At 38.7% G+C, this 25409-nt stretch overlaps 1 protein-coding gene across 3 annotated transcripts in view; it reads left to right on the top strand.

Moving 5' to 3' along the window:
* Window positions 1-25409, top strand: part of LOC126753601 (sodium/hydrogen exchanger 9B2) — a 73052-nt gene that overhangs the window by 38445 nt on the left and 9198 nt on the right. For all 3 annotated transcript variants that reach the window (XM_050465170.1, XM_050465162.1, XM_050465181.1), the window contains 5 exons: window positions 11501-11788; window positions 11849-12031; window positions 14524-14699; window positions 14808-14917; window positions 19801-19998. In XM_050465170.1, coding sequence (XP_050321127.1) covers window positions 11501-11788; window positions 11849-12031; window positions 14524-14699; window positions 14808-14917; window positions 19801-19998 — 955 coding nt within the window. The remainder of the gene's footprint in view (window positions 1-11500; window positions 11789-11848; window positions 12032-14523; window positions 14700-14807; window positions 14918-19800; window positions 19999-25409) is intronic.

Here is a 25409-nt window from a genome sequence, read left to right as displayed (position 1 = left end):
CAGTGAGTAGCGCTGCTTTATATAATTTTTCACCTTTAAGGTAAAGGATACACGTGTGTGTGGTTAACGGATATCATCGAAACCTTTGTTCGCTAATGAGTCGGCAACAGTCTGGTATGGATATATGGAAGAGTTGGGTGTATGTAGGTGAAAGAGAAGAGCAAGATTTCGTTTCTAGTTTTTTGGTCTTCAGTCTTAGAAATAAACAACAAGTCGGCATGTCATTCCATAACACAAATTCTGATGGTGATACGTAGTTAATTTTATGTGAGCACGTATGCTAACATAACATGGCGAAAGATCGAGCGGAAAGCAAAAACCAGCAGGTTTTTGGTAGACCTCCGATGTCATCTCATCTAAATAGCGTGAGACCGCCGTTTGAAAGCCTTGGTATAATAAATTGGAAGAAGTAACGAGTACACCAGTAATCACCTCTACTCATATAAGGTTCCTACCCCGTCGGAGCGACCTAACGAAACAATTCGATTGCTGGATATTCGATAATAATGCCTGATATTTTTACTTTAAAGTAAGGTTTGAATATTTGAAGTTGGGAATAAAAGAATGCGACAATGATGACTTCTTCGAAAATTCGAAAACGTAATTGTTCGAATGGTCGTTTCTTCAAACATTTGGTCTGTAATCTCCACTATTGTTATTGACTTGACTGTTATGGACTTGTAAGCGGTGTCTACTCCATTTATTACGAAAGAAAATTTCGGCCTGATCCGAGATGAAGTGGCTATCTTTAAATGATACTTTTGTTTAAAGTACTAAACTTCTATTAAAAGAAATGAATTTAACTTGCTAAATTTAACTAAACGCTGTCACTATTATCCTTTCACCCGGCTTTACTTTAACTGTTCATAAAGGCTGCAATTTCCATCATTTACTTTCCGCTAATTATAATAGTTAATGCATTTACGTATCGAGAACGGCTCAGTCCTTTGGTGCGAAATCTCCTTTCATGCAAACAAGTATGTGTGTGTGAACAGTAATTGCTGTTATTAGTTTAATTTATTTGGTTGTCACATAATTGTGTATAATAACAGTAAATTCGTTGTACATTGTTAAACATTGCAGAATTTAATGAGAAATTTGAAATTTCTTAAACGAATTTTAAATTATTTGTTTATTGTCACACAAACGCCATTTATTACCATTTTTTTAGCGAATCGAAAAATTCCCGGTCTACCATTGCAAAATAATATTTTTTTGGCATAATTCGTGATTTTTATTCAATATGTCGTAGTTTCTTTCAAAGGTGATACATTTATTATAGCGGCCTTACAACTTTCCGATACCATTTTTGTAGTACCATTTGTTCTTTGCTACAAAATAGGCCTCAGTTTCGGCTATCACCTCTTTATTTGGCGAAAATTTTTTCCCAGCGAGCATTGTTTTGAGATCTGAGAACAGGAAAAAGTTGTTGGGAGACAGATCTGGAGAATGCGGCGAGTGCGGAAAAAATTTGAAGCCTTCTTTTCCTTTAAATGCGGCGGTTTTTCGGCGATTTCGCCTTCCAGTCCAACAAGGCCAACAAGGCAATATAATAGTTGATGGTACTTTCTTTTTTAATGTAGTCAATGAAACCATTCCATGTGCAACCCAAAATACAGATGCCATAACCTTGCTAGTCGACTGCTTTGGTTTCCCACGCCATGGAAACGGTTCATCGTGTGCAGTCCACTCCGATCACTATCGATTGGACTTCAGATGGAGCCATGTTTCATCCGTTGTCATATCGATGCAAAAGCTCGGTTTTATTACGCTTGAGATCTCCAAACACTGATTCGAATAGTCAACTCGGTTTTTTTTCTCGAACTCGAACTCGAACGGTATCCACTTTGCACAGAGCTCTCTCATACCCAAATATTGATTAAAATTATGTACTTGCTCAATTGATATCTTTAAAATCCTAGCTATCTTGAACAACTTAACTTTATGTTCATCCAAAATTATTTTGTGGTCTTTTTTGATGCTTTCCTCCGAAACAACCTCGGCCGTCCATTGCGTTTACTGTCTTCGGTGCTCATTTCACCACGTCAAAACTTAGCATACCAATCCTTGATGGTAGATTTTCTTGGGGCAGTGTCCAGAAGCGATTTTATGCTACACTTGTACTCCTGATATCTAAGATCACTCATCAGAAATTTAGTAACAGGGAACTGTGGGACGAAATTTAAAGCTAAGACAAGATGGCTCTCCAATCTACTAATGGAGAAAATAATTCGCGCTTCAAATCAGATTATAGACGGTACAATCTTTTACAAGAGTGTACAACTGCTGGAGTACGCCGATGACATCGACACCATTGGTCATAACAACCTCTCGAAGTAACCATGCATACGACTACGGATATTCTTAGGACAAAAAAAGCAGTTAATTACCTAGGCGTAAGACTGGACCCCAGACTAACCTTCCGGGTACAAATCCAGCACGCCGCAGGAAAGGCAGCGAAGATCACCTCTCAACTGAGCCGACTAATGGCCAACATAGGAGGCCCCAGTCAAGAAAAGAGAAAGCTCCTAATGTCGACAACAATCAGCGTTTTATTATACGGAGCTGAGATATGGGCAGATGTACTTAAAAAGAAAAACCGGTGTAAGGTAGCGGCTAGAGTGCACCGCACAGCAGCCCTCAGAGTTGCATCAGCCTACCGAACAGTGTCCGGCGAGGCAATATTAGTTATAAGCGGAAATGCCCCAATTGACCTTCTAGCACACGAAAGGAAAAAGCTGTGGGAGCTAAAGCAGTAAAGCAGTCATCCGATAACAACAAAAGCGCAATAGAACAAATAAAGAAAGAAACATTAATAACATGGCAACAAAGATGGGACACCGAAAGTCGCGGCAGATGGACGGCCAGGCTTATAAAAGATCTAAACTCATGGACAGGCCGAAAATTCGGAGAGGTAGATTTTTACACAACCCAGCTGTTATCCGGTCACGGGTACTTCAAAAAGTACCTCCACAGAATGGGAAAAGTCGAAGAGCCGTCATGCCTATATAACGACGCGACAGAAGACGACGCTGAACATACATTCTTCGAATGTGCGCGCTGGCAAGGAGAACGCACCGCTGTAGAGGACCTGGTTGGCCCAATAAACGCGGACAATTTAGTCAGCGTTATGTTGGAAAGTGAAGAAAACTGGGGCATCATCAAGAAATTCGCTGCACTCTTGCTACGCAGCAAAAAGCGGGACCTGGACGCAGGTGCGCAGATGTAAATCTCTCAATGAGAAAAATGGAACGCCACCCCTGAAGTAATGCAAACGCGGTCCCAGGGTGGGCGACGGTTCCTTAGAGGGGGGGTTTTTAGTGACCTGCAAGTGGCACATACCGCTGCTGTGACGATAGCACCGACGATGCGGAAGGCATTTTCCACCCCCTCGCCCGCAAAAAAAAAACTGCGCTGTTAGTTCTATTTTCTCCAGGTTAGACAAAGAAGCGAAGCAAATAGGTCTGATAGTGAACGAGGGCAAGACGAAATATTTCTTACAGTCAAACATTCAGTCGTCGCACTCACGACTTGGTTCCCACGTCACTGTTGACGACCATAACTTTGAAGTCGTAGATAATTTCATGTAGCTTGGAACCATTATCAACGCCAGCAACAATGTCAGCCTCGAAATCCAAAGCAGAATAACTCTTGCCTACAGATGGTACTTCGGACCATGTTCTACAAGTCACTCATCATCCTCGTTCTGCTTTCTGCTTTATCATGTCATGGCATCCGAATAAACGAAAACACTTCAGCTGTGAAAATATTCGACGCAGTACCCGCCGGGGGAAGCAGAGGAAAAGGAAAACTTCCACTTCGTTGGAGAGACCAGGGCAAAAAGGAAGGAAGGCGCGTTGTTGTAAGCTCGGCTATAACCGCTTAAGCGGTGTCATAAAGAAGAAAAATAAGTACTCTGAAACTCGTCATCATGCCAGGTTTCTGCTTTAACCGTATTTTTTCTGTTCAAAAAACAAAAAGTTGCTTCACTGAAAATGATATAATTCACAAACTAATGATCTGACAGCTGTCACATTTATGTATGCGCCGTTTGAAGGTTAGGGCTAACTAAAAGACACGTGAAATTAATTTTAGTCTCGCCATCTATGTGTTAGGCCGGGGGTTGTCAATTGACTTGTTACATACTACTGTGATCAAATTGAAAGGTGAATTTTTGCGTCTCTTTTGTAAATTGGGGGCACTACATAAAAATGTCATTTCCGGCATTGATTAGGTCTTTTGAGGCTATTTTTATATGATTTCTTTTTCGAATGTAATGTATATACATATGTATATTTCAGGTTAATATTCAACGCTGTTACACTATTTTCAGAAACACTGAATAATGTACGAGTATACTAAGTTTACCACGATGTTCGTAACAGCTAGAATGAAAAGTGGGTAACTCTATAAAATAAATGCATAAATAATGAGTAAGACAAACTGAGTCGATTTAGTCATCCTTTTCTGTTTATATATATGCGATTTAGTTCTTCAGTTTTTAAGATAATGCTCTGAAACTTGGCTCAAATGTTTTTATTTTTCAAAAGCTGTCTTTAATTGGAACCGCCGTTATCGAACGACTATACTATAGTCCAACATACGTCCCCCGGGCCACCATTCGGCCCGCATAGGCCCTTCATCCGGCCCGCCATCTCTTAGAGCCTTTGGGCATCCCAGTTGTATAGGCCTGAAACACGTGATGGATAAAGTAGTGCAGACAGTTAATTTTATACGCGCAAGAGGGCTTAACCACAGACAGTTCCAGGCTTTTCTGGCTGATGTCGGTTCAGATCACGAAGACATTGTACACTTCAGTCGCGTTCGCTGGCTCAGCAGAGCAGCTACACTAAAACGATCCTATTCCCTGCTGGACGACTTAAAGATTTTTCTTGACAACAAAGACCAAGAAATTACTTTCCTTACTGATGAGCAGTGGTTGGCTGATCTGGCTTTCGTGGTTGATATAACTAAATATCTTTCTGAGCTTAACTTGAAACTGCAAGGGAAAGACCAACTATGCACACAGTTATACGAACAGGTTCTAGCTTTCACAAAAAAGCTTTTGTTGTTGGAAAAGCAGATGGAATAAAAGCAAGATGGAAAGACCTTATCTACAAGAAAGCAAGATACCTTGGATTTTGACAAGTACGTGTTGATGATACAAAGATTAAGGAACGAGTTTTACGACAGATTCGCTGACTTCAAATCACAAACTCCCTGCATAAATAAATAAGTAAATATTTCAAAACTGAAGGTCATTTTATTTTTTTTGGCCCGCTACGGTTATGAAAATGCTAAACCTGGCCCTTCACAAAATTATGTTGGACGGGCCTGGACTATAGCATATAGCTTCCATACAAACTGAACGACCAAAATCAAATTTAGGTATTGAAAATTATTTTAATTCCTGGAGCTGTTTGTGGTTGGCAAGAACTCATTTTCGGGTACTGTGTTATATATGAATTCCATCACCAACGGCACTACTCTCCTGCTCATACCGGCTGCAGTTTCTATCATTTACCTTCGCCCAATTATAATACTTAATGTATTTTCATATCGATAACAGTTCAGTATTTTGGTGCGGAGTCTCGCTTCAAGTGGCTAGAGAACTACATAACAGCTAATATTTTGGCAATTATGTCGGTGCGTGCTATAAATTTAGGTATATGCTTATGTGTGTGTGTGAACAGTAATTGCTGTTATTACTTTAATTTAATTGATTGTCACATAATTGTGTATAATAACAGTAAATTGGTTATACTGTATTAGCATTGTTGAATTTAATAAGAAAATTGAAATTTCCTAAACGAATTTTAAATGATTTGTTTACTTTTACAAGTACGTCATTTATTGGTCATAAATCCAAACAGTTATTATCAATTTATATTAGCCGTGCTTTAAGTAAAGCTAAGTGTCAAGCAGCAAGTGCTTGCATTTTGTTGGTTGGTCAAGAGGTTTAAAGCAAGTGTTAGCTCAGCAAAGCCATAATCTTAAATAATTTTGGTAATTTTTATTGAGAATTTGTGTGAACGACTAGCATAGTAACTCAATGGCACAATTTGTGACTCAATTAGCTCAGTAAAATTATATTCTAAGAATAACTTTGCGATATTTCTCTTTTCTGGCAGGAGCGAAGTAGTAATCTTGTCTAGATGAATTGAAAATATCTGTGAACAGCATACTTAATTACTCAATTTGTAAGCAGTACAATTTTTTAATATAACTTTGACATAAAATGTGAAAAATTTTTAATAAGATTCACTCTGAAACTGTGTAGGCTTTCAACTACCAATCGGCCTTATTTTGGATGCTGTCACTCTCTGTAAAAATTTAACAAACAATTTCATAAATTTAATAAAAAAATAATAATAGAATAAAATGTAGTGGAACCTGCAGAGTGCCGTAAGGTTAGTCTCTTCATATTTCTCAGCTCTTATTTACTCATATTCAATAGCAGCGCTAGAAGGCTATAAGCGTTATTCATGGTCTATTAGGAAATAATAGAAAGTACAAATATTATATCAATTTAATGCATAACGGTTTGAGTTAAAAATATAGAGGCACCTTTGTGAAAACGGGCAGGCCCACCAAGAAGAAATTGCCAGCCTTTATTTGTTCCGGTCGCTTCAGCAGCTCCATATACATATTCATTAGCTTACGCGTAGGCGGTGAAAATTCCTCCCAATTGCTGTTGTACACACACGTTGTCAGCGCATCCGAATTTATGGTAATCTCATTGGAGAAGTAGCATGGCAGGAATATTTGCAACGTCAGCACGCTGGCAAATTGCAACATGGCAAAAAATTGGCCTGGATTCTCGTTGATTTGCATCTGCAAGGCATTTCAATGCAAAGCAAAGTGAAAGCAAATCAAAAAGCACGCCATCGTGGTCCAATTACAAAGCAAGGCACTGTGCACTTATTGCATTTTGTTATGTGCAACGTGAGCGCCATTAAACACACACACAAAACACATAAAAGTGCTGCTGCACTTGTACTTACACTTTGTAAACGATAGGCGGAGAGGCATAAAATGAAGACGCTGAGCACGATTTGCACCAGAATGGGCAGCGACACCAGCACCTCACATTGCGCTGTCAACCTGCATATTACGCACAAAGTAACATTAGAGCTGCTGACGCAACACACGGGCATTTCTAATAAAGAACGCGGCGCTTAAAAGCGTACGCAACGCAATCTTTCTTACCGTTTGACTCTTTTATGTAACTCGATTATGTTGATCAGCTGTTGCACGGCCAAACGTTCACTCAGATGCTGCAACGCCATTAGTCGCATGCCAATTAACTTGTATAAAAGCGCCACGTGAAAGAGGTAATAGCACAGCATCATATCCATGGTGACGTTGGCGATGCACGTGAGCGACATCGCCACCAACTCATAGCCGTAGGCGTACCAATAATTCTGCGCATTGTGCCATTCAAATGGTAGCCAATAGTCGTAGGGCAAGGAGTAACCATTCACCAGCAGCGTTGCGCCGAACGCCGTGCAAAGCACACCCGCGCCGCCGCCTATGTAACAGGCAGCAATGCGCGCAAACCAGCGCTGCTGTCCGCGCCACCACTGGCGCTCCGCCTGGTTGTGCAACGCCAAGTGGTCGCTGTAGCTGAGCTCGTGCATGAAGTGGTAGGCGCGCTGCTCTAAGCGCCAGAAGTTCAGCGTCAACGCCATCATGCCCACTTCGGTGATGGAGATGTAGAGTATGTGATCGGCCCGTTCCCAGCGTGTCAGCGCTTCCACCCACATGAGCGTATTGTAGGTGAAGGTGAGCGGCACGTGCAGCAGGTAGCGGTAGTTGCGCGCCAGCCAAGTGCGGCATTTCGTTGATCTGGCATTTTGATGGTGGCGTTCTGAGAGTATTGGCCAAGCTCCTAAGATCTGTAGGAAGCGCATTAGCACGCGTGCGACACCTATGCGTTCTTGCTGCGCCGCGGCCGATGGCGCCATTTTGAGCTCCAGTTTTAGAATGTGTTGCGCCCACATGTTCTAAGCTAATTTATAGCCAAAATACTGAGCAAAGCAGCAAGGCAGAATTTTGTTTGAGTATGAGAGCCATTGCTGAAATTTCTGGTATGTTTTTTAATGATTTATTAAGATTTTTGAATTTGGACTATTAATTGTTTGTTATTGATCGAACGTCACCCCATCCATCTTAGCAATTATAAGCATAATAACAACACAGCGTCTACATGTTAAATGGTTCACAATTGTAAGCTTCTTTGCATAGCTGTGCTACCATGATTCGATAAGTTATTATTGTTGTATTTCATTGGATAGTTTTAAAAAGCTGAGTCGAGGCTTTACTTCTGAAGTTCTCATTACGAAGTTATCTATACCTTGATTTGATATTAGCAATAAGAATTGTAAAATCGCCGCTAAATATTTGTACCTCGAATAATTTATCCCCAAAAGGGATTTTAAGCCCCGCGCTAATTAGTTGGGGAGATCTCTTGCACAAATACCTGTACTTCGAATTATTAGCGGCTCATTTTATTACAGTGATGTTTTATGGAGAATATTAATAACAGAATAAGAAATATTATCGAGCAATGAAAATTAGAGACAACTCGCCGGAATATTTCTATTTCTTCTTCCTTATTGGCGTAGGCACCGCTGACACGTTTAAAGCAAAGTTAACCACAACGCATCAGTCGTTCTTTTTTTCGCTAATTGGCGCCATTTGCTGTTTCAACGTTTAGCTAGGTCCTTCTTCATCGTTTGTTTCCAACGGAGGAAAGGAAATATAAAATGTGTTCACTATCAGGGATGCATTTATAATGAAAGTAGATTGTTATCCAATTCTTTCAGTAGGAGGAAGCTTCGAAAGCCTAACCAATTTCCAACTTAAGATTGTTCCCTTCAACCATGATTAACTTTTGGTTTTCTCTATAATGTAGACTCACGGAGGCCTTGCTTTTCATGTTTCAGTTTTTTCATGATTGATGCTGCCACTTCGCTGACAGCTTTCCATTTTTCCTCTTAATTTTGAGAACCACATACAATTTTTTCTCTATTGTCTTTTAAAGTGAGTTGTTGAAACTCCCGCAAGAGAAGCATTCAAAGAAGAAAGAATTGCTTTTTCAAAAATTGTTTGGTTCTCAGCGAATTTTCCTGTTCTCAGAATCCTCAGCAGCATTCCCACCGGATAAAAAGTTCACGACAATAAAGAGATAATGAATTACACTAAGTCATGGTTTGGTGTTGATATGTACGACCTTTGGTTCTAACATAACGGCGCTACATGCCGTAGGTAAAGGAAATAATCAACTTATTTAAGGAATCTTTTGTTCAGTACATTATGTCGCAGGTTGGGCCTTTGGCATATCTTCCAAGATAGTGCGACTTAAAACGGCTGGACTAAATTTTGTTGGGCTATGTATAGTCGCCTGTTTACGCAGACAAGCGCCAGGCGCTTCATGTTTTGAAAAAAAAAAAAAATATATTCGTTTCGTAGTTGTTGACAGTTGGTGCCAATTACTGCAAAAAGTAGTCGAAAATTGTAACTCTTGCCTTGAACGTATCCTTAAGGGAAGTTGCCTAACAGGCATTCATTCTGTAAGGATAAATATCCTGTGGGACGTAAATTATCATAGTTGCATGGAAGAAGGTGTGGGGTAAACATTCAAGCACTTTCTCCTCCATTGTTCAGCTTTTGCAAGACTGATGTTGAAACATGCAGGCTGTCATATCTTCGCTGAACCAGCAGACTTAGTCGAAACTGATATTCTCAACAAATCTGTGGTAAACTCAAAGCGCTTTGAGGATTTGTAATAGCGTTGACAGACGGCAGCGTAAATCCGGATTAACTGCGCAATTAATCAGATCCAAATTTGTAGGTGACAGACGGCAGCTATGCGAGTTTGAAACTCTCATAAACAGCTCATTGTCCTTTTTATAATATTTTCAATGAAAATTGATAGAAGATAAACATTACGGTTGTTAGCCGACCAATTTTTACCAAACCATTTTTTATTACAAAAGCATATCAACACATTATTTTTAAAACTGCATCATAACATAGAAGTTTTATTGATATTATATTGAGAATTTGATAAACAGCTGTCAGGGTTGCTTGTATTTCATTCACAATAGATGAAAATTGGCCATTTTTAACAATGTTGCCAACGAAAATCTCACAAACTCCCTAAAATTATGAGAGTTATTTTTGGATTCAGCAACGGAGTTAGCTGTGGTAACTCCTGAATTAATCCCGAAAAATGCAATTAATCTGGTTTAACGCTGCCGTCTGTCAATGCTATAAGCGTCTTATGATCTATACGTATTATGTAGAAGTTTTAGGTACCACAAACGGCTTTATAGGATCACCATTTCAACCAAACCAAGCCTTATGCATGAGTACCACATTTTTGAAAAAAAACATCCTTTATGAAAAGGTATTGAAAAGTTGAAGATCACATTAAGCGATGCATCGAAAGGAAGAAATATGTTATTTTTTTTAAGTAACGACTCTTTCAGCGTCTCAAAAACACATGTGGAAGTAGTAAATACGAATTTTTCCACATTATATTTCCCTGTTTTTAATCATACCAAAGAACTCTGCAGGCAGCTACTAAAATATTTTATAAATTTCTGCTGGAAAATTTCAAACAGCCTCAAAAATTTCAATCCATTTAATTGTGGCTTAATTCTTTTGACTGAAGCCAAATCATATCAAGAGGAAATCTCATTTGTGATAACAAACTCTTAAATTCGCTATAAATCACAACTTTTGCAGCTGACAAAAAGTAATTCAAAATATGCTGGCTAAATCAAGCCAGGCATGTGGCATTATACATATAAAAAGAAATATTTTAAAATCCTGGAAATCCAATTAAAGTCATTAACTTTTTAATTGACAATTAACATAATTTTCTCTTTTAATGAAATGCGCGAGGCATGGCAGCGCTTGTGCTGAGCCATCACATATGAAAATTAATATTTGTTTATAGACACACGAGTACCATATATACAGATATGTAGTATATAGGACAAGAGGTGTGTGTGTCTACGCAACCCTTGAGGCTTTTGTGCTTACCGGGGGAGGGCGCGGTTGGTGCAACTGCTTTTTAAAATGTAAACGAACGGCAATTTCATACAATTAGCTGGATAATAACAACTGCATATTTAATGAAATGAATTTTCGTCAACAACAACAAATGCAACATGCGCATGCATAATTATCTCGTAGAGTATAGATACGCGGAAAATATAACGGGATTTTGTGTTTTCAGTGTTAAATACCGCTCTTTAACTCAGCGGCTGAACATTGTTTATCTTGCGTGCACCGAGGCGGTACTGGTTTGGTGACAACAACGCCAAGTGTGCGCACATAATTTCCAATTGAAAAAATATTTAAAAATTACTATAATTATTTGTGGTTTATTTATACATTTATTTTTATGCACTTTAAATTAAATTTTTGCTTAAAAAATAAATTCTTATTTTAATTTTGCATTAAATTCGATTTTTGCCACACACAGCTGGCGTATTATCGTCCAACACTGGCCTTTCATCTCGCAACCGCTGGCGCTGGTGGCCATCGCCATCGGCTTATGGATCATCGCTTATGTGCTACTGCCCGAATATACGCTGCCGCATATGCCGATCATGCGTATATTCTTCTTGTTTGTAGGCGCACAGTTGTCGGGGGTGCTGGTGACCTTCCTTCGCCTGCCGGACATGCTGGGCATGCTGTTCTTCGGTGTGCTCTACACGAATGTGGGTTTGGCCGATTTCACGGGTTACGATAAATTTGAGGCGTTTTTGAGGTAAAACTTCGCACTTTGCTCGCTTATTTGTTCGTTTATTCGTGTTTTTGAGTCTTACAGAGAGATGGCGCTGATAAATATTATGCTCTTAGCCGGTTTGGGGCTTGACGCGAGCGCCTTCAAGAAGCTGTGGCTCATGATCCTACGACTCACACTCGTGCCCACGATTGCTGAGGTGACGATTATTACATTGATCGCAAGATTTACTTTGGATATGCCTTGGTTTTGGGGTATACTTTTAGGGTAAGTGTACAATCTTTTTTAGATTTAGATTAGTTTTCGCATGATCTTCATTCATTAAGTTATTTGCGTGATTGAAGGATTTTAGATGAAATCCTCTTCTAAACAGACGGACGGAGTCCTAGTTGTGAACTTAGTAGACTTGTTTACTATTGTCAAAATTGAAACTAAGCCTTCAGGGATCAAGGTGATCAATTTCGGTCTTGCTCTGAAAGTGATAAATTAGTTGACAGAAGTAGTAGCTTTAAGGGGTTACCAATAAAATTTCACTCTAATAAAACAGCCTTCGTTGTCAAGCTAATCGAGTTTATAAACATATGCGATGGCGGTTCGATAAGTACTTAGCCTTACCACCCGATGGCAACGCTATCACAATTAAAATTTAAATGTCATGGAATCGGATTTCCAGTTATAGTTTAGGACGTGTGGTCTTCCCAAGTGTGGGTTCATGGTTTTGAAAAAAATGGTAAAAGAGCAATATCGGTCAGTGATTCGATTCTAGCTGTTGAAAAGGAAATCTCGCAGTGATATTAAAAAGTGCCTTGACGCTTTACACGGGGACCTTTCTTCGTCGAAGGCGACCAAATCTTAACAAGTTTCGTGTGAAGTGATCGCACGTCAGTTTTTGGTGATCCGAGTTGCCAAGAAAATGCAGAAGAGGAAAAATGTGCAAAAGTTCACGATTTTGTATTGGCAGAGCGCGAGACATCCGAGAAATCAGATATCTCAAAAGACTGTGTGAGGCATATCGTGTGGCATACTCCAGAGAGTAAGAATACTGTGTTGTCGACCGGAAAGTAATGGGTTATTGAACTGAAAGTTGATGAACACTCGTCTGGCAGGAATTTGAGTCTAATGAGGACATTATCGCCGCCACGAAGGCCTACTTTCTCTAGACCTCCAGAGTTCTTTATTCTTGTAACAGTACATTAGATGCAATTATGTATGGAACTTGATTTCTGTTTCATGGCCACCATCGATTGTGGCATTCACTGTGTGGCTTGTGACGCCGTCCTATTGAAACCACTTATTGTCCAAGTCCATATCATCCAATTTGGGTCAAAAATATTCGGTTATCATTCAGCGGTAGCGATTCCCATTCACAGTAACGTGCCGGTCTTGATCATCACGTAGGAAGTACGGCCAAATCACGCCGCCGGCCCATAAACCGCACCAAACAGTAATTTTGTCGGGTTGCAATGGTGACTCATGGAGCACGTGTTTATTGCTGCCTGACCAATAACGCTTATTTTTCTTATTGACAACGCCATTAACACAGAAATGAGACTCAACGCTGAAGTTGATTTTTCGATGAAAGTCCGTATCATTTTCAAGTTGTGGCTCAGTCCAATTCACCAACGTACGACGATTCTGGTGGTCAAGCGGCTTCAGTGCATGTGTCAATTTGATCTTGTAAGGATGTAGGCCGAGATCTTTTCGCAAAATTCGCCACAACGACGACACAGAGATACCAAACGCTTGAGAGCAACGTGTGACAGACAGATTTGGGTCTTCCGGAATTGATGCGCTACGGGCATTACTTTGTCTCACTGGTACAGGAACATTCTGTACTGTGCCCTGTGGATTAAAATTTTTCCGCTAGACGCTCAATTATTGATCTGACAGCACGATTATGACGACCATACATTGGACGCAGCGTTCTTAAGTTGAGGCCACTGAGTTCGACTTTCGGAAGTGAATTTTTATTAATTTTAAATTAAAACTATTTCAACAAACGATTGGTAAATGTTCTTAAGGTTCAGAGCTTTATGGAGAGCTTTTGTACCTTGTTTAATATTTTTAAACTATTTTTAAGAACTTCTAATAGCATGAATATCGCTTTAAGAGGAATCTGGTTTGATTTCCAGCGCTCGAATAGAGTAGTAAAAAATTATCATTCCAAGCCAAAAACATACTAACATTTTTGAAACTAGCACTTGATAAATCGAAGATAGATGTCGCTAATTAGTGTTCCGTAGATAAAATTGCTATAACTTATGTTTAAGAAGAGTTTATCTAGTGATTTCTTTATATGAGAAATGAGTAAATAGAGTAGTTCTGAAAGGTCATTGAGTGGTTCTCTCCAAATAATGCCGAACAACTGAAGTTGAACTTGAAGCAAAATGTTACTACACTTGGTAAAAGGGAAAGTTGTCATTCCTTGACTTTAACACATACATATATTCACTTTAGAACGACTTCGACTCCGACTTAGGTGCATCTCCTTCATATATATATATATATATATATAATAAGAAATGTCTTTAGAACTTAAAATCTAATTACAACAATTAAACCCTAAACTTAAGTTCATTATTAAACTTATTGCGCTTCAACTTCAAAAATAACCCGCATACCCTACCCTTCACCACACCAAGGCGCCTTCCAGCGAAGTCTAAAACACATTTAACGCTTCGCAAACTCACATAAATCGCGCGCTCATTAATGACATAAAATAACATGGAACATTTTCCCTTTAATCCCCACTCTGACAGCCTTGTCATCACCGCAGTCTCTCCGAACGTGGTCGTCACCGTTATGCTGAAGCTGAAGGAGGAACGGCTGGGCCTGAACAGCGGCATACACACATTAATATACGCCATGACCAGCTGCAATGACGTCGTTGCGATTTTTCTCTTCGGCGTCTTTATGAGCGTCATCTTTTCCACGGGTTAGTAAATGGCGGGCATTAATTATGCCGCTTAGATAGTAGTTTGCCCAGTTGCCCAGCGCAAAATTGCCTTTAATATACTGTATTTAATGTGCTATTCATCTGTAGATAAATCATTGACGGAGCAAATACTGCAGGGACCCATTGGCATTGGTATTGGCATTGTATTTGGTTATGTTTATGGATTGATGCTGACCATTTTGCCCTCAACAAAGACGGTAAGTGAGTTTTAGCGACAATTTTCGTGGAAATAAAATAATAATTTTAAATATTACGATATTATAATGTACCGTTACAAAGTGTGGCACTCATATGAGGACATAAAGCTGATTATTATTTTCCGCTTTAACATTGGTGAGCAGCGAATTGAGTAACAAAGATAGAGTGAAAAGATTATTTTGAAATATTTTAGCATACTTCACGGCGCGCCATCGCATACACATACATGCGCACTCACACATGCAACAAAAGCAGTTTAAAACTAATGCTATTAATTTTACACACACAAACACACACACGTACACAGAAATATACACACACGCATGCTTGGCGAGGTCACCGTTGTATCTCGAAATTACTGCATTTTATCGTTCATAAAGCGCAACGCAAACGAGCTGCCGCTGCCGCCACTGTAATCTTCGTCGCCACAATTGCGCTGTAACAAAGTCTTACGTAATAGCCCAGTCGCAGCAACAGTAACAATGACGCAGCAGCAGCGTTGTTGCCGCACGAGCCCCATATCACTTCCGAAACGTCACATATCAAGTGCATCGCATATCTATTTCCCGGTGCTTTACACACACATATACACACACACTCGCGCATATATGTATATATGTATGCGTTGGTCCGCCAACACATTTGCTGCAAGTTGCAGCGTTAATGGCGCACATAATCAAACCTTGCCACGCCACTCGCACTCGAGCAGCGCCATCATCATTACCAGTCTTATTATTTCTTTATGCCTCACAGCGGGGGTTCAGTTTTTACACTCGAGTCGTTCGGCGCTAGTACCGATTTCGGCAGCACATTTATTGCTGCAGCTGCTGCTTTGCTCACACTGCTCTGCTGGTTCGGCTGCCGAAAGTCGGAGGCATGTGTGCTGGTGTAGTTGGACCTGAGCCAGTACAGGGTCAATTGACTAGCTGGGCTCATACTTATATGTGGCAATTTGCAGTCCTAGGTTGTGTTTAGACTGGCTAACAAAAGCCGAAATTTGTTTGCAAATTGAACTAGACACATAACCCAGATATATAATTGTAGAATCAAGCTGGAATATATAATTATTGAACCAAGAATGTGTAGTATTATATAGTCCTCTCAATGTCCAAGCATCCATGGAAGGCAATTCAAAATCGGAAGTCTTATGGCTTGCTGATAAGCGTCTTCCATTTACAGAGTTCGTTGCCAATAATACAATAATGAATTCTTCAGGCGTCTCCAAGGATATGAAATGTACCAACTCGCTATATCAGGCATCTGGGTACTCGTATAACCCCTCAATATAGGCGCTAGATCAAGGGTTTCGCAAAACAAGCAATCGTTCATATGGCCTCTTAGGGTGCCCGCTTAATTCTTAATTTAGAAGTTACAATGTTATTAAAAATTAGAGACGAAACCTATGAGGGCACATATCTTTAAGACCTGGACCAAATCTGCTTTTTACCATTTTAAACACGTATCTGTTGACTTTTTTTTGGGTGCATACTTGTCACGATCGGTCATTCGGAAGTAGTTTGAAATTTGTGGAGCTCCTTAAGAAGTTTATAGAAAATCTAAGAGCAAAAGAGATGTTATATAGAAAATTATAGGAAATGATGAAAAACTCATGAAATCTGTCATCTATTGGTAGTTGACAGTCTGTTGTGCAGCACGGTCCATTTCTAGTTTTTTCTTAATGTTCGTGTATAAACACCCTGTAGCTGAAACATAAAAATCTCTATAACATCAAGGCTTCCGCACAAAACTACAAAGTGCTTCAGCAAACACAAAAAAAACGGTATCAAACGGTGAAGTTATGAGCATAAATTTTCATACACTGAGCGCTTTACATATGCACGCTCGTCAGCAACCCCGACAATGGCACCGCAACGAGTGTGCTTTTTGTGTGCTTTTAAGCTTTTTTCGACAATTCTTTGTCATACTGCAGTAGCGCCAAGTTAGTACGCAGTATTGTCAGTGATTTTTATTATACTAATGTAAGGTTGTAACTTTAACGCATACGACGCAGTAACACGCTGTCCTCGCAGCTTTAGTATGTTATAGTGTGTGGAAAGCGATCACCGCCTTTTGAAATGGTCGGCGCGCAGCCTTCTTTCTTTACTAGCGCCACACGCGCACAAAGCGAGCGATTGAAAGCGAGTGTGGCGTTAATAAGAATGTATTCTTGCGCAGGCTATGGAAAGGATAATAGGAAATTAAGTGATATGATGAGATATATAATGCGTCCAAGGGCATGTATAATGAGCGTGCATCTTTTTAAGGCAGTGAAATTAAGTTCACTCTCTACTGTCTGTTAGTCTGAAAGTTTCGCTTTGCTGCAGCAGCAATGAAATATGCCAGCTTTTATGCGACACAATGCATGTGAACTTAGGTAGAGACATTTAAAAATGTTAAGCTTCACACGACGTATACAAATTTATGTTTAGCTTTCTGGCTAGTTCTTTTCTGGCGGAATTTAATTGGTCCTAAATCGCTCAATTGAAGTCCCTCCATTTCGCGAAAGATCACAATTTCAATACAAAATGTTTTTATTCTTAATATCAGCATTATATACTCGTATAGATTTGTACTTCAACTATTCCCATACCTATAAATACGTATTCAAAGGTTTATCTACTCAACAAAATTAATCCAAAAGTGATTCATTAAGCTAAGAAATATGGAAAAAATCGAAAATCGTTCTAATTGGAACCAATCTAGCAACCTAGACAAGAAGAACAAGAAAAAGTTGATGAACAATCACAGCCTGAATATACAATTGGATTGCTTGTACCAAACAATTTGTATTCATCTCGGCAACTATTGGTGAAAATACTCCTGATCTACTGAAGACAAAAAAGATAGTGTCAGTTCCCCCAATCTCAAGAGCCATTCTGTTAAAGTTGTGCTTAGGTTGCCTTTCGTATTTCGTCTCTATCATTGCAATCTGCCAACCCATATTTTTATGGTAATGTGTCACATTTTTGATGTTATACATACTCAGTTAGTTTTGACATGCGAGCGCTATTACTATTGTTTACAGTAACTTCAAATATTCATATAGACCAAAAAATAAAATAAAATCATGATACAGCCCTATAGGGAGATTGAGATACCTATAGGCATTAGTGGAACCAGCATACATTCTATATTGCAAAAATATTTTATTGAAAAAAAAAATTTTGTTCATGTGTGATTTCACACAAATTGTCAATCGCTCGAAAAAAGATCGTGTTGATTAGTCAAGAGTATCGTTAAAAAAATAAACGTGCTTCGAAACACGTCTGTGACATCGTGACATGACTACTGAATTTACGCATATGAGCCCGAAAGTAAAAAGCAGTCATCTGTTTGAGTGTTTCCAGTTTGGGCGAATGCAATAACAGAAGTTCGCGCACACTTCCCAGCAAATCCTTGCCTGTATTTCAGAAAATCTAGACATGTTGCAATCAAATCCCTAGAGCCAAGCAGAATAGTAAATTCTGAGTAATGCACAAGGCTTTGTTTGTCAGTTGTCTTTCAAGAAATCAGGAAAACCAATTACCGAAGACGGCTCAGTCTTCACCACAATAATGCTAGCTCTCACATATCACCTGAAACATTTGCATTTTTGAATACTCCAACATCAATTTGATGAGTCATTAACTGCGACAGGTCCCCGAATGACTGCTTTTTATGCCCCTAAGTAAAATATGAACTAAGGGTTAGCGTCTTTTAACGCCGGTAGAGACGATTGATGAGTACTGAATGTATGTTTTGAAGATACCTCAATCAGAGTGGCAAAAGCGCTTCTACAATTGGTTCAAACGCATGCAAAGGTATATAGTAGGTCTTAATGAAGAATATTTTGAAAGACAGTAAAGCGATTTTCGATGATTATTATTTGTTCATTTAATCCCGTAATGTGAAAGCAACCCTCGTAACCTGTTAAAATGTCCATCCAGTGATCAACAATTCAATATTTTATTATGTTAATATTATTGTTAGTTGAAAATCAAAAGCCTACAACTGCCTTCCATAAAGAAAATTTTAATATTTCAAATCCAGCATCAGCTCTGATCCGATCTTGACTCTTTAACAGCGCTGTAACAAGAAAACTATCAAATTATTTTTTCCCTGTCTTCATTGCTTACTTTGCCTTTAGCAGCCACTAAGCTTAGACGCTCATACTAACCAAATGTGGCCCCGTGTGACTTTTTCCCATTTTCCAAAAGTGAGTTTAAGAAATGCTTCGACGATTGGAAGAAGCGTTGGCAAAAGTGCATAATATCGTCTATTTTGAAAGCGACAACATTAATGTAAACAAATAAAAAATATTTTTTTGAAAAAACGAAGGGTCTGTTATTTTTTGAATACATTTCTTACAATATACTGATTTTATCAAGATTTGGGACTTTCTTTTTATGCGTCCAATGTACTAGTTTTAGGTTTTGGATTCAGTTTACCGGACTGCAATAAAAAATAGATAAATGTGAAAGAAAATCTCTCATATCTCTCACTTATTTACAAGTGGTTTTTGGCACCATATGACACTGGTGTTCTTATGGATATACATATATATTAAAAGTTCATTAAAATGAAGGATCTACATATGTGTGGTCCCAGGTAATCTTATACTTCATCATAAACTATGAAAGCAATTATCTAACTCTCGCGCGCGCGCTATCTCCTTAACTATAAAGTTATGTAAATACATAACTACTTAAAGTCTTCTTGATATTGATTGCAATAGTTGCGTTTGCTAATAAATATAAGTAAAATTGTCCCCTTAATTTTGGTAAAAAAAAAATTTGAGCTAAATTTACCGACATAGTTTTTAGCTTCTTTACTCAATATGTACTCTTCGTTTGTACGTTTAAATTTAGACTGATTTACTTTCGTTTTTTCCGCCATATTTCAGCCATACCTAAACGGATTGCGTTTTGTTTTGACCATCTTGGGCGGCACAATAGCGGTGATGGGCAGTCGAGCCATCGGTTATCCCTCAGCTGGGGCACTCGGCTGCATGACGATCGCATTTTTTGCGGGCATCGGTTGGAAGCGTCAGCAGCGACAGCTCACGGCGCAGCAACGTCTACGTCAGTTGGAGAATGAAAATGTAAGTTTTTGTTGTTGTTTATTTTTTTTTGCAGCACTGCCAGCACTAGTAAGACTCCAATGTGTGGGTTCATTTGCATATGTGCTCATTCGAGGCATAAACGAAAAAAAGAAATACAAAAACAGCAACACTGTTACTGTAGGTACAATTGTAGGCTTAAGGTCACACAGATCTTTCCATTCAAATTGGCTTTCAGTTAAGCTAAGTGAAATGTTTTTCAGACGAAACACTGATTTCCTTATAAAGTCTCTATTTGTATGCTTTTCGTGAGCGCATTTGTATTTGGAAAATGTGCGTGTGTTTGTGTGTGTGTGCAGCATGCAACGTGGGCGTCCATTTGGAAATGACAACTGCGTGTGTTGCAGTTGCAAAAGCTAGTCTTTGGCATTTGACATGTTGGCTTTATGCTTATGCGCTTACACACACATATACATGTTTTTGTGCGAAAAATTTGCTTTTCCTAGAAGGAAAATATTTTTTGTCCGCTTTTGGGCTGTCAAATGAATTTTTTCCGTATGTCGAGGTGACTTGTCTCCCAGATATACTCGTATTTGGTGCTCGCAAGCGTATTTTCTGCTTTGCCGGCTATTGGATGTGTGCGGATTTTACATTAACCTAGAAATGTAGTTCGCTGGAAAATTGAGTGTGACTTGTGCCACAGTATTTTATGTGATCTACCTGGAGTTTTTTTTTTTTGTTTTTATTGAAATTTTTCGTTGAAATATTGTTTTTTTTTCAGAGATAAGGGGCAGATCAGCTGCGGTAAAAGCTTTGAAATATTGCGCATAAATGTTAGTGAATCATTCTGGTGAAGTTTCTCGTAGTAATTAGCTATAAAACTTACCTTTTTGAGATTACAGGGTTTGTCAGGAAAGTAATAGTATTGGTATCCAAGTTTTCTTTTGAGCGTGACAAACTTAATATACCCTGTTCAAGGTTTACAATTTTCTGCTGAAATTTTTATACAAAATGGCGGCTACTGGGTCTACCTTTGGAATCACATTTTTTAAGAAGGTCTTGACAGGCAACGATAATTCCAGAAACTCCTGCTATCAGAAACAAATTGAAAATCATTATCTTCATGAGAGTTGGTAGTAAAAAAAGTAGTTTAAGCTTCATTGGTTTACTTGCAAACCGAAGGTTAACATTTTGATTGAAAAAATGAAATCAAAATGAAGGGAAAAGTTGAACTAATAATAAAAGAATACGACCTTAAAGTGATATGGTGGCCCGTAGATTATGTTTATACATAACACTTATTCAAAATTCAAAAATAAATCAACTTCTTTACAATATATATATTATATATTAAAATATTATACAAGTATTAGGACTTTTTTGCCTCAAAAACGGCAGCATAGCTCATTACTATACGGCCTGTTTCTTAAATTCTTTAAAATTTGTGTTTTTATTGTTGTTGTTGCTTTTTATTTTATTTATTTATTTATTTATAATAATTCATATAACAAAAAGAGTTTTATTATATAAATACATAAACGCAGCACTGGCTACGAGGCCTTCAGCCGTCTTGTAATTATAACTAGGTGAAAAATTCTATTTGCTAAGGGTTAGTAAAGATGTAAGTTGCTTAAATATATTTTAACAAATCGTTGGTTTTTAAGAATCTATATACAATCATCACGTTTTTTTCTGAAGGTTCACTTAGTAGTTTTATGAGATCAATGTTGCCAGAGTTGTGGGCTGTTGGGTGAAGCATCGGACAGAGTGTGAGTAAGTGTTTGATAGAAACGGTGTCATCGCAAAGGGGGCAAATGGATGGGCTTTTACCCGATAGTAAGTGGGCGTGTGTTATGACAGTGTGTTTCCTTAATCGAGTATATGTTTCATTGCGCTAGTTGGAACTGTTGACGAGTAGATTATACGATTTCTGGTGGTTTATGACCGCGTAGTGATGTTTAAATGTTTTCATTCGCTTGCGTTTTTTTATATATTCGTATATTAATAAGGTTAAGAATGTCTTGCTTGGATGAGACGTAGTATGTTAAGGCAGGAGTCCTGGCTACATTTTTCGCAGCGAAATTTGTGTTTTTATTGTTGTTGTTGCTTTTTAAACTCATCTACCTCAGTTAAAATTCAGTAAAAACAAGTTAGCAAAGAAACAAAATCACCAGCAGCAGATATGTTTCCTTTACACCCGCATATTAAATAAGGCATGGCGTATACGCAACATTTGACGCACAGAGTTTTTGCAGAAAATTCGCATAAAGAAATGCAAAAAATATACTACACATACAAACAACCAAGAAATTTACTTATAAAAAATTGCTCCCAAGCAATGTGAAATAATCGTATTGACTGACGTCTTCCCGATAAGGCTGCCCTACAACTGCCAGCCAAGCAAGCCAGTCAACACCTACACACCAACTGCATATTTGTATGTATGTTTGTGGCTATACAATTGCATGCTATTACATTTTGTTGACATTTCACAAAGCAATGAAGCTTATGACAGTTGATTTGTTTTCTCATTGCTTTGGCATTTCTCTCAGCAACCGAGTAGATACGACTGCCTTGAAAAAAACACAGAGCTCAACTGCATTGCTCATACGACCCGGCAGACAGCAGCAGTCAGAGATGCACATAAACAAAAGCTGTCAGTCGTGACCCTACGCTTTGCATACGGAGATTGTATGAAGATTTCAGCATTGCATTTTCTGTGCATACTTGGGCCACTGCTTGCTGGGCTGTTGGCACTGCCAAGGCGAATAAGGTGTTGGAAAAACAAAGAAAAAATTTATATCAAAAGCAAATGTAATTGAAATGCTGCCAGTGTGTTGTTTTCATACTCAAGTTTTATAGTGTTTTTTAGAGCTTCCAAAGTGGCTGCTCACTGCCAACCATATTACATATTTGTTTGTCTCAGCGCCCGGCTCAGATCACAACTAAGCCACACTCGCAATGCCTGACTCCATTTTTTATTGCTCAATGGTTGTTGCATTGCATGTGTGTTGCTATTATTGTTGTTGTGTCTTTTAAAAGGTCAAGTGTGTGTTTCATGCCATTCATTAGACACTTGACGGAAGTGCAAGTGGCAGCCAGGCAAAGTGCCGGTGAAGCATGTGACACCAACGACGTTGAGACAAAGCCAAATACAGTGCGGAGCACAATGCAATAGGAGGGGAAGAAGGAGGGTGAGAGTCAACCCAAGTACGCTTCTAAATCGCCAGTTAGCCAGTTTATTGAGCAATGAGCGTGTGTTCGGTGGGCAGGTAGGCAGTGCAGCAGCAATTGAATCGAGTGGTAAACAACGAACGGAAATGGAAACAAACGGAAAATGGTCAACACTTTTAATTGTGAGGAAATGCAAATATTTTGTTTGGTTTCTCGTTTCTGCACTCTGGTTTTGGCTTAGTGACACAGTCGCAGTGGAAAAAATTTTTGATGTTGGCTGTCGATGAAAACCAGCGTGCCACAAAAAAAGTGGTGAAGCCAAAAACAATAGCAACATATTTTTTGTGTCGAAGTTGAAAAACGGCTAAGCCCTTCAGTTGGCAGTAAACAACACAAGTGGATCGAACAGCTAATATTAAGTGGTCGATTAACTTTGTTAGCTCCGTCGAAAACTGGCTGCAATCGGCAATGAACTTCGATGGCTTTTGGGTGCGAAACAAAAAAGTCGAAGAGCGCTGCATGCTTCAGTTATTTTGTATTTTTGAATTTAATGAGTTAAATTTCAATGGTGTTGAACATGGTGAGCAGAGTTTTTAGCTCTTATAAGGCTTGGTTAGGTTAGTTTAGTCTGTTAGGCCAATGAGTCACGCAGAGGTCAGTTTGGTCTTTTGCGATACCAGATGAAGTTTAGTTGCTAGGTCCAAGAGGAGTAGTCATCCTTTAGTATGCCTGCGCTTGACACGAATTTCAACAGAGTCTGCGGCCTCACTATTAATACCTCCTCCAGTGTATCATACCGTGGGGACCCCAGCTGCTTACAGCGTAGTCTTGTCAATGCGGGACAAGCGCACAAGGGATGCCCAATTGTTTACATTTCGTACAGTTATCTCGATACCTTATCGTTCCGATTCATAGGAACACCCAAGATTTCAATTGAAATTCTACGAGAAATAATAGAAATAAAAATTCTATACCAAACATATAAAGTTTTTTTTATTAGCGATGAATAATTTTTTAGAAGAATAGCTAACAAACCAGTAGTCAAAGTCAAAACATTTGTTAGACAGCTTTTTTTCTGAAAATTGTATGCTATTACCTGAATGGTTAGGTTACATTAAGATAAGATGCAGATCTTAACAAAGATCTCATTTGGATAGCTTAGAATGCCAGTCCGTTGTGTTACCTAAAATTTCTATATAACAGATCATAAGACCCATATACCGGAAGATTGGCTGAGTTTTACACCAGGCAAAAGAATCTTGCGGTCCTACAGGAGCGCATCGTCGACCTACCAAGCTCACGTTGGAATGCAAGCGGTCTTAGAACAGGACAGCACTCCGTGACTAACTTTGAGACCACAATTATCAGGCTCAACACTGTTATTGCCTCGAACTTGGATTTGGGTAAAGCCTACTGTTCTTTGTTTGCAAACTCGAAACCTAACTTGCTGACAGATTTTTTTATTAAAAGATGTAATTATTTAGATTAGATCATAAACAATAAATACTTTGCACGAATAAATCGTGACTTTTTCTTTCTTCTATCAATACCAATCAGCGTGTGAATCTAACTTTTTGTTATAGCTGTAGAAAATATTCCTCACATAACTTTGAAGAATGTGCCGAGCTGACAGTGCTTGACTTTTTTAAGTTTCCTTCAGCCGATTAACGTGAAAATACTATATGTTACATAAGGTGAGGCTGAAGATTTAAAATTACGCAACTTGTCAAAGTTACAATGAAGAAGATGAGGTGGAAACATCTGGACACTTTTTGTTTCACTGTCCAGCTTTCGCCAGACTTAGGTTGAAACATCTTCTGTGCCATACTTTCTGAGAACTCGGAATTGATTTTAGCCGTTTCAATAAATCTTTGGAAAGCTCTAGGCGTTTTGTTAAAATCATATTCTTTTTAATCATCACCAAGAAATTCAGAGCATAACAACAAACAAGCATTTCCAGCTGACCATGTGGAATTATTCGTGGACTCACCAGAGGTCAGCCTATTTACCTAAACGTATCCCAAATAATGGAATTTTAATTCATTTTTTTTCTTATTATCCGTTCTTAGTGTGCTTTGATGTTCTCCGATAAAAAAAAAGTGAAGTTAAATTTTTATACAACTCTAAACCATTAATTGAGCTAACGAGAGGCCATGACCGCCATATCTTCGGAGGTCAACTTAAGAACAAAATTATATAAACTGCGCTGAAATTAAAAGTTAGTATCATAAATCATTCCTTGAAAGTGTCTTTTTACGTGGCTGGTCCCAAACCCAGCG

Source organism: Bactrocera neohumeralis, chromosome 2 (genome assembly GCF_024586455.1).
Source record: "Bactrocera neohumeralis isolate Rockhampton chromosome 2, APGP_CSIRO_Bneo_wtdbg2-racon-allhic-juicebox.fasta_v2, whole genome shotgun sequence".
NCBI lineage: Eukaryota > Metazoa > Arthropoda > Insecta > Diptera > Tephritidae > Bactrocera > Bactrocera neohumeralis.
The sequence above is the reverse complement of the archived record's forward strand: the minus strand, read 5'-3'. Positions and strand labels throughout refer to the sequence as shown.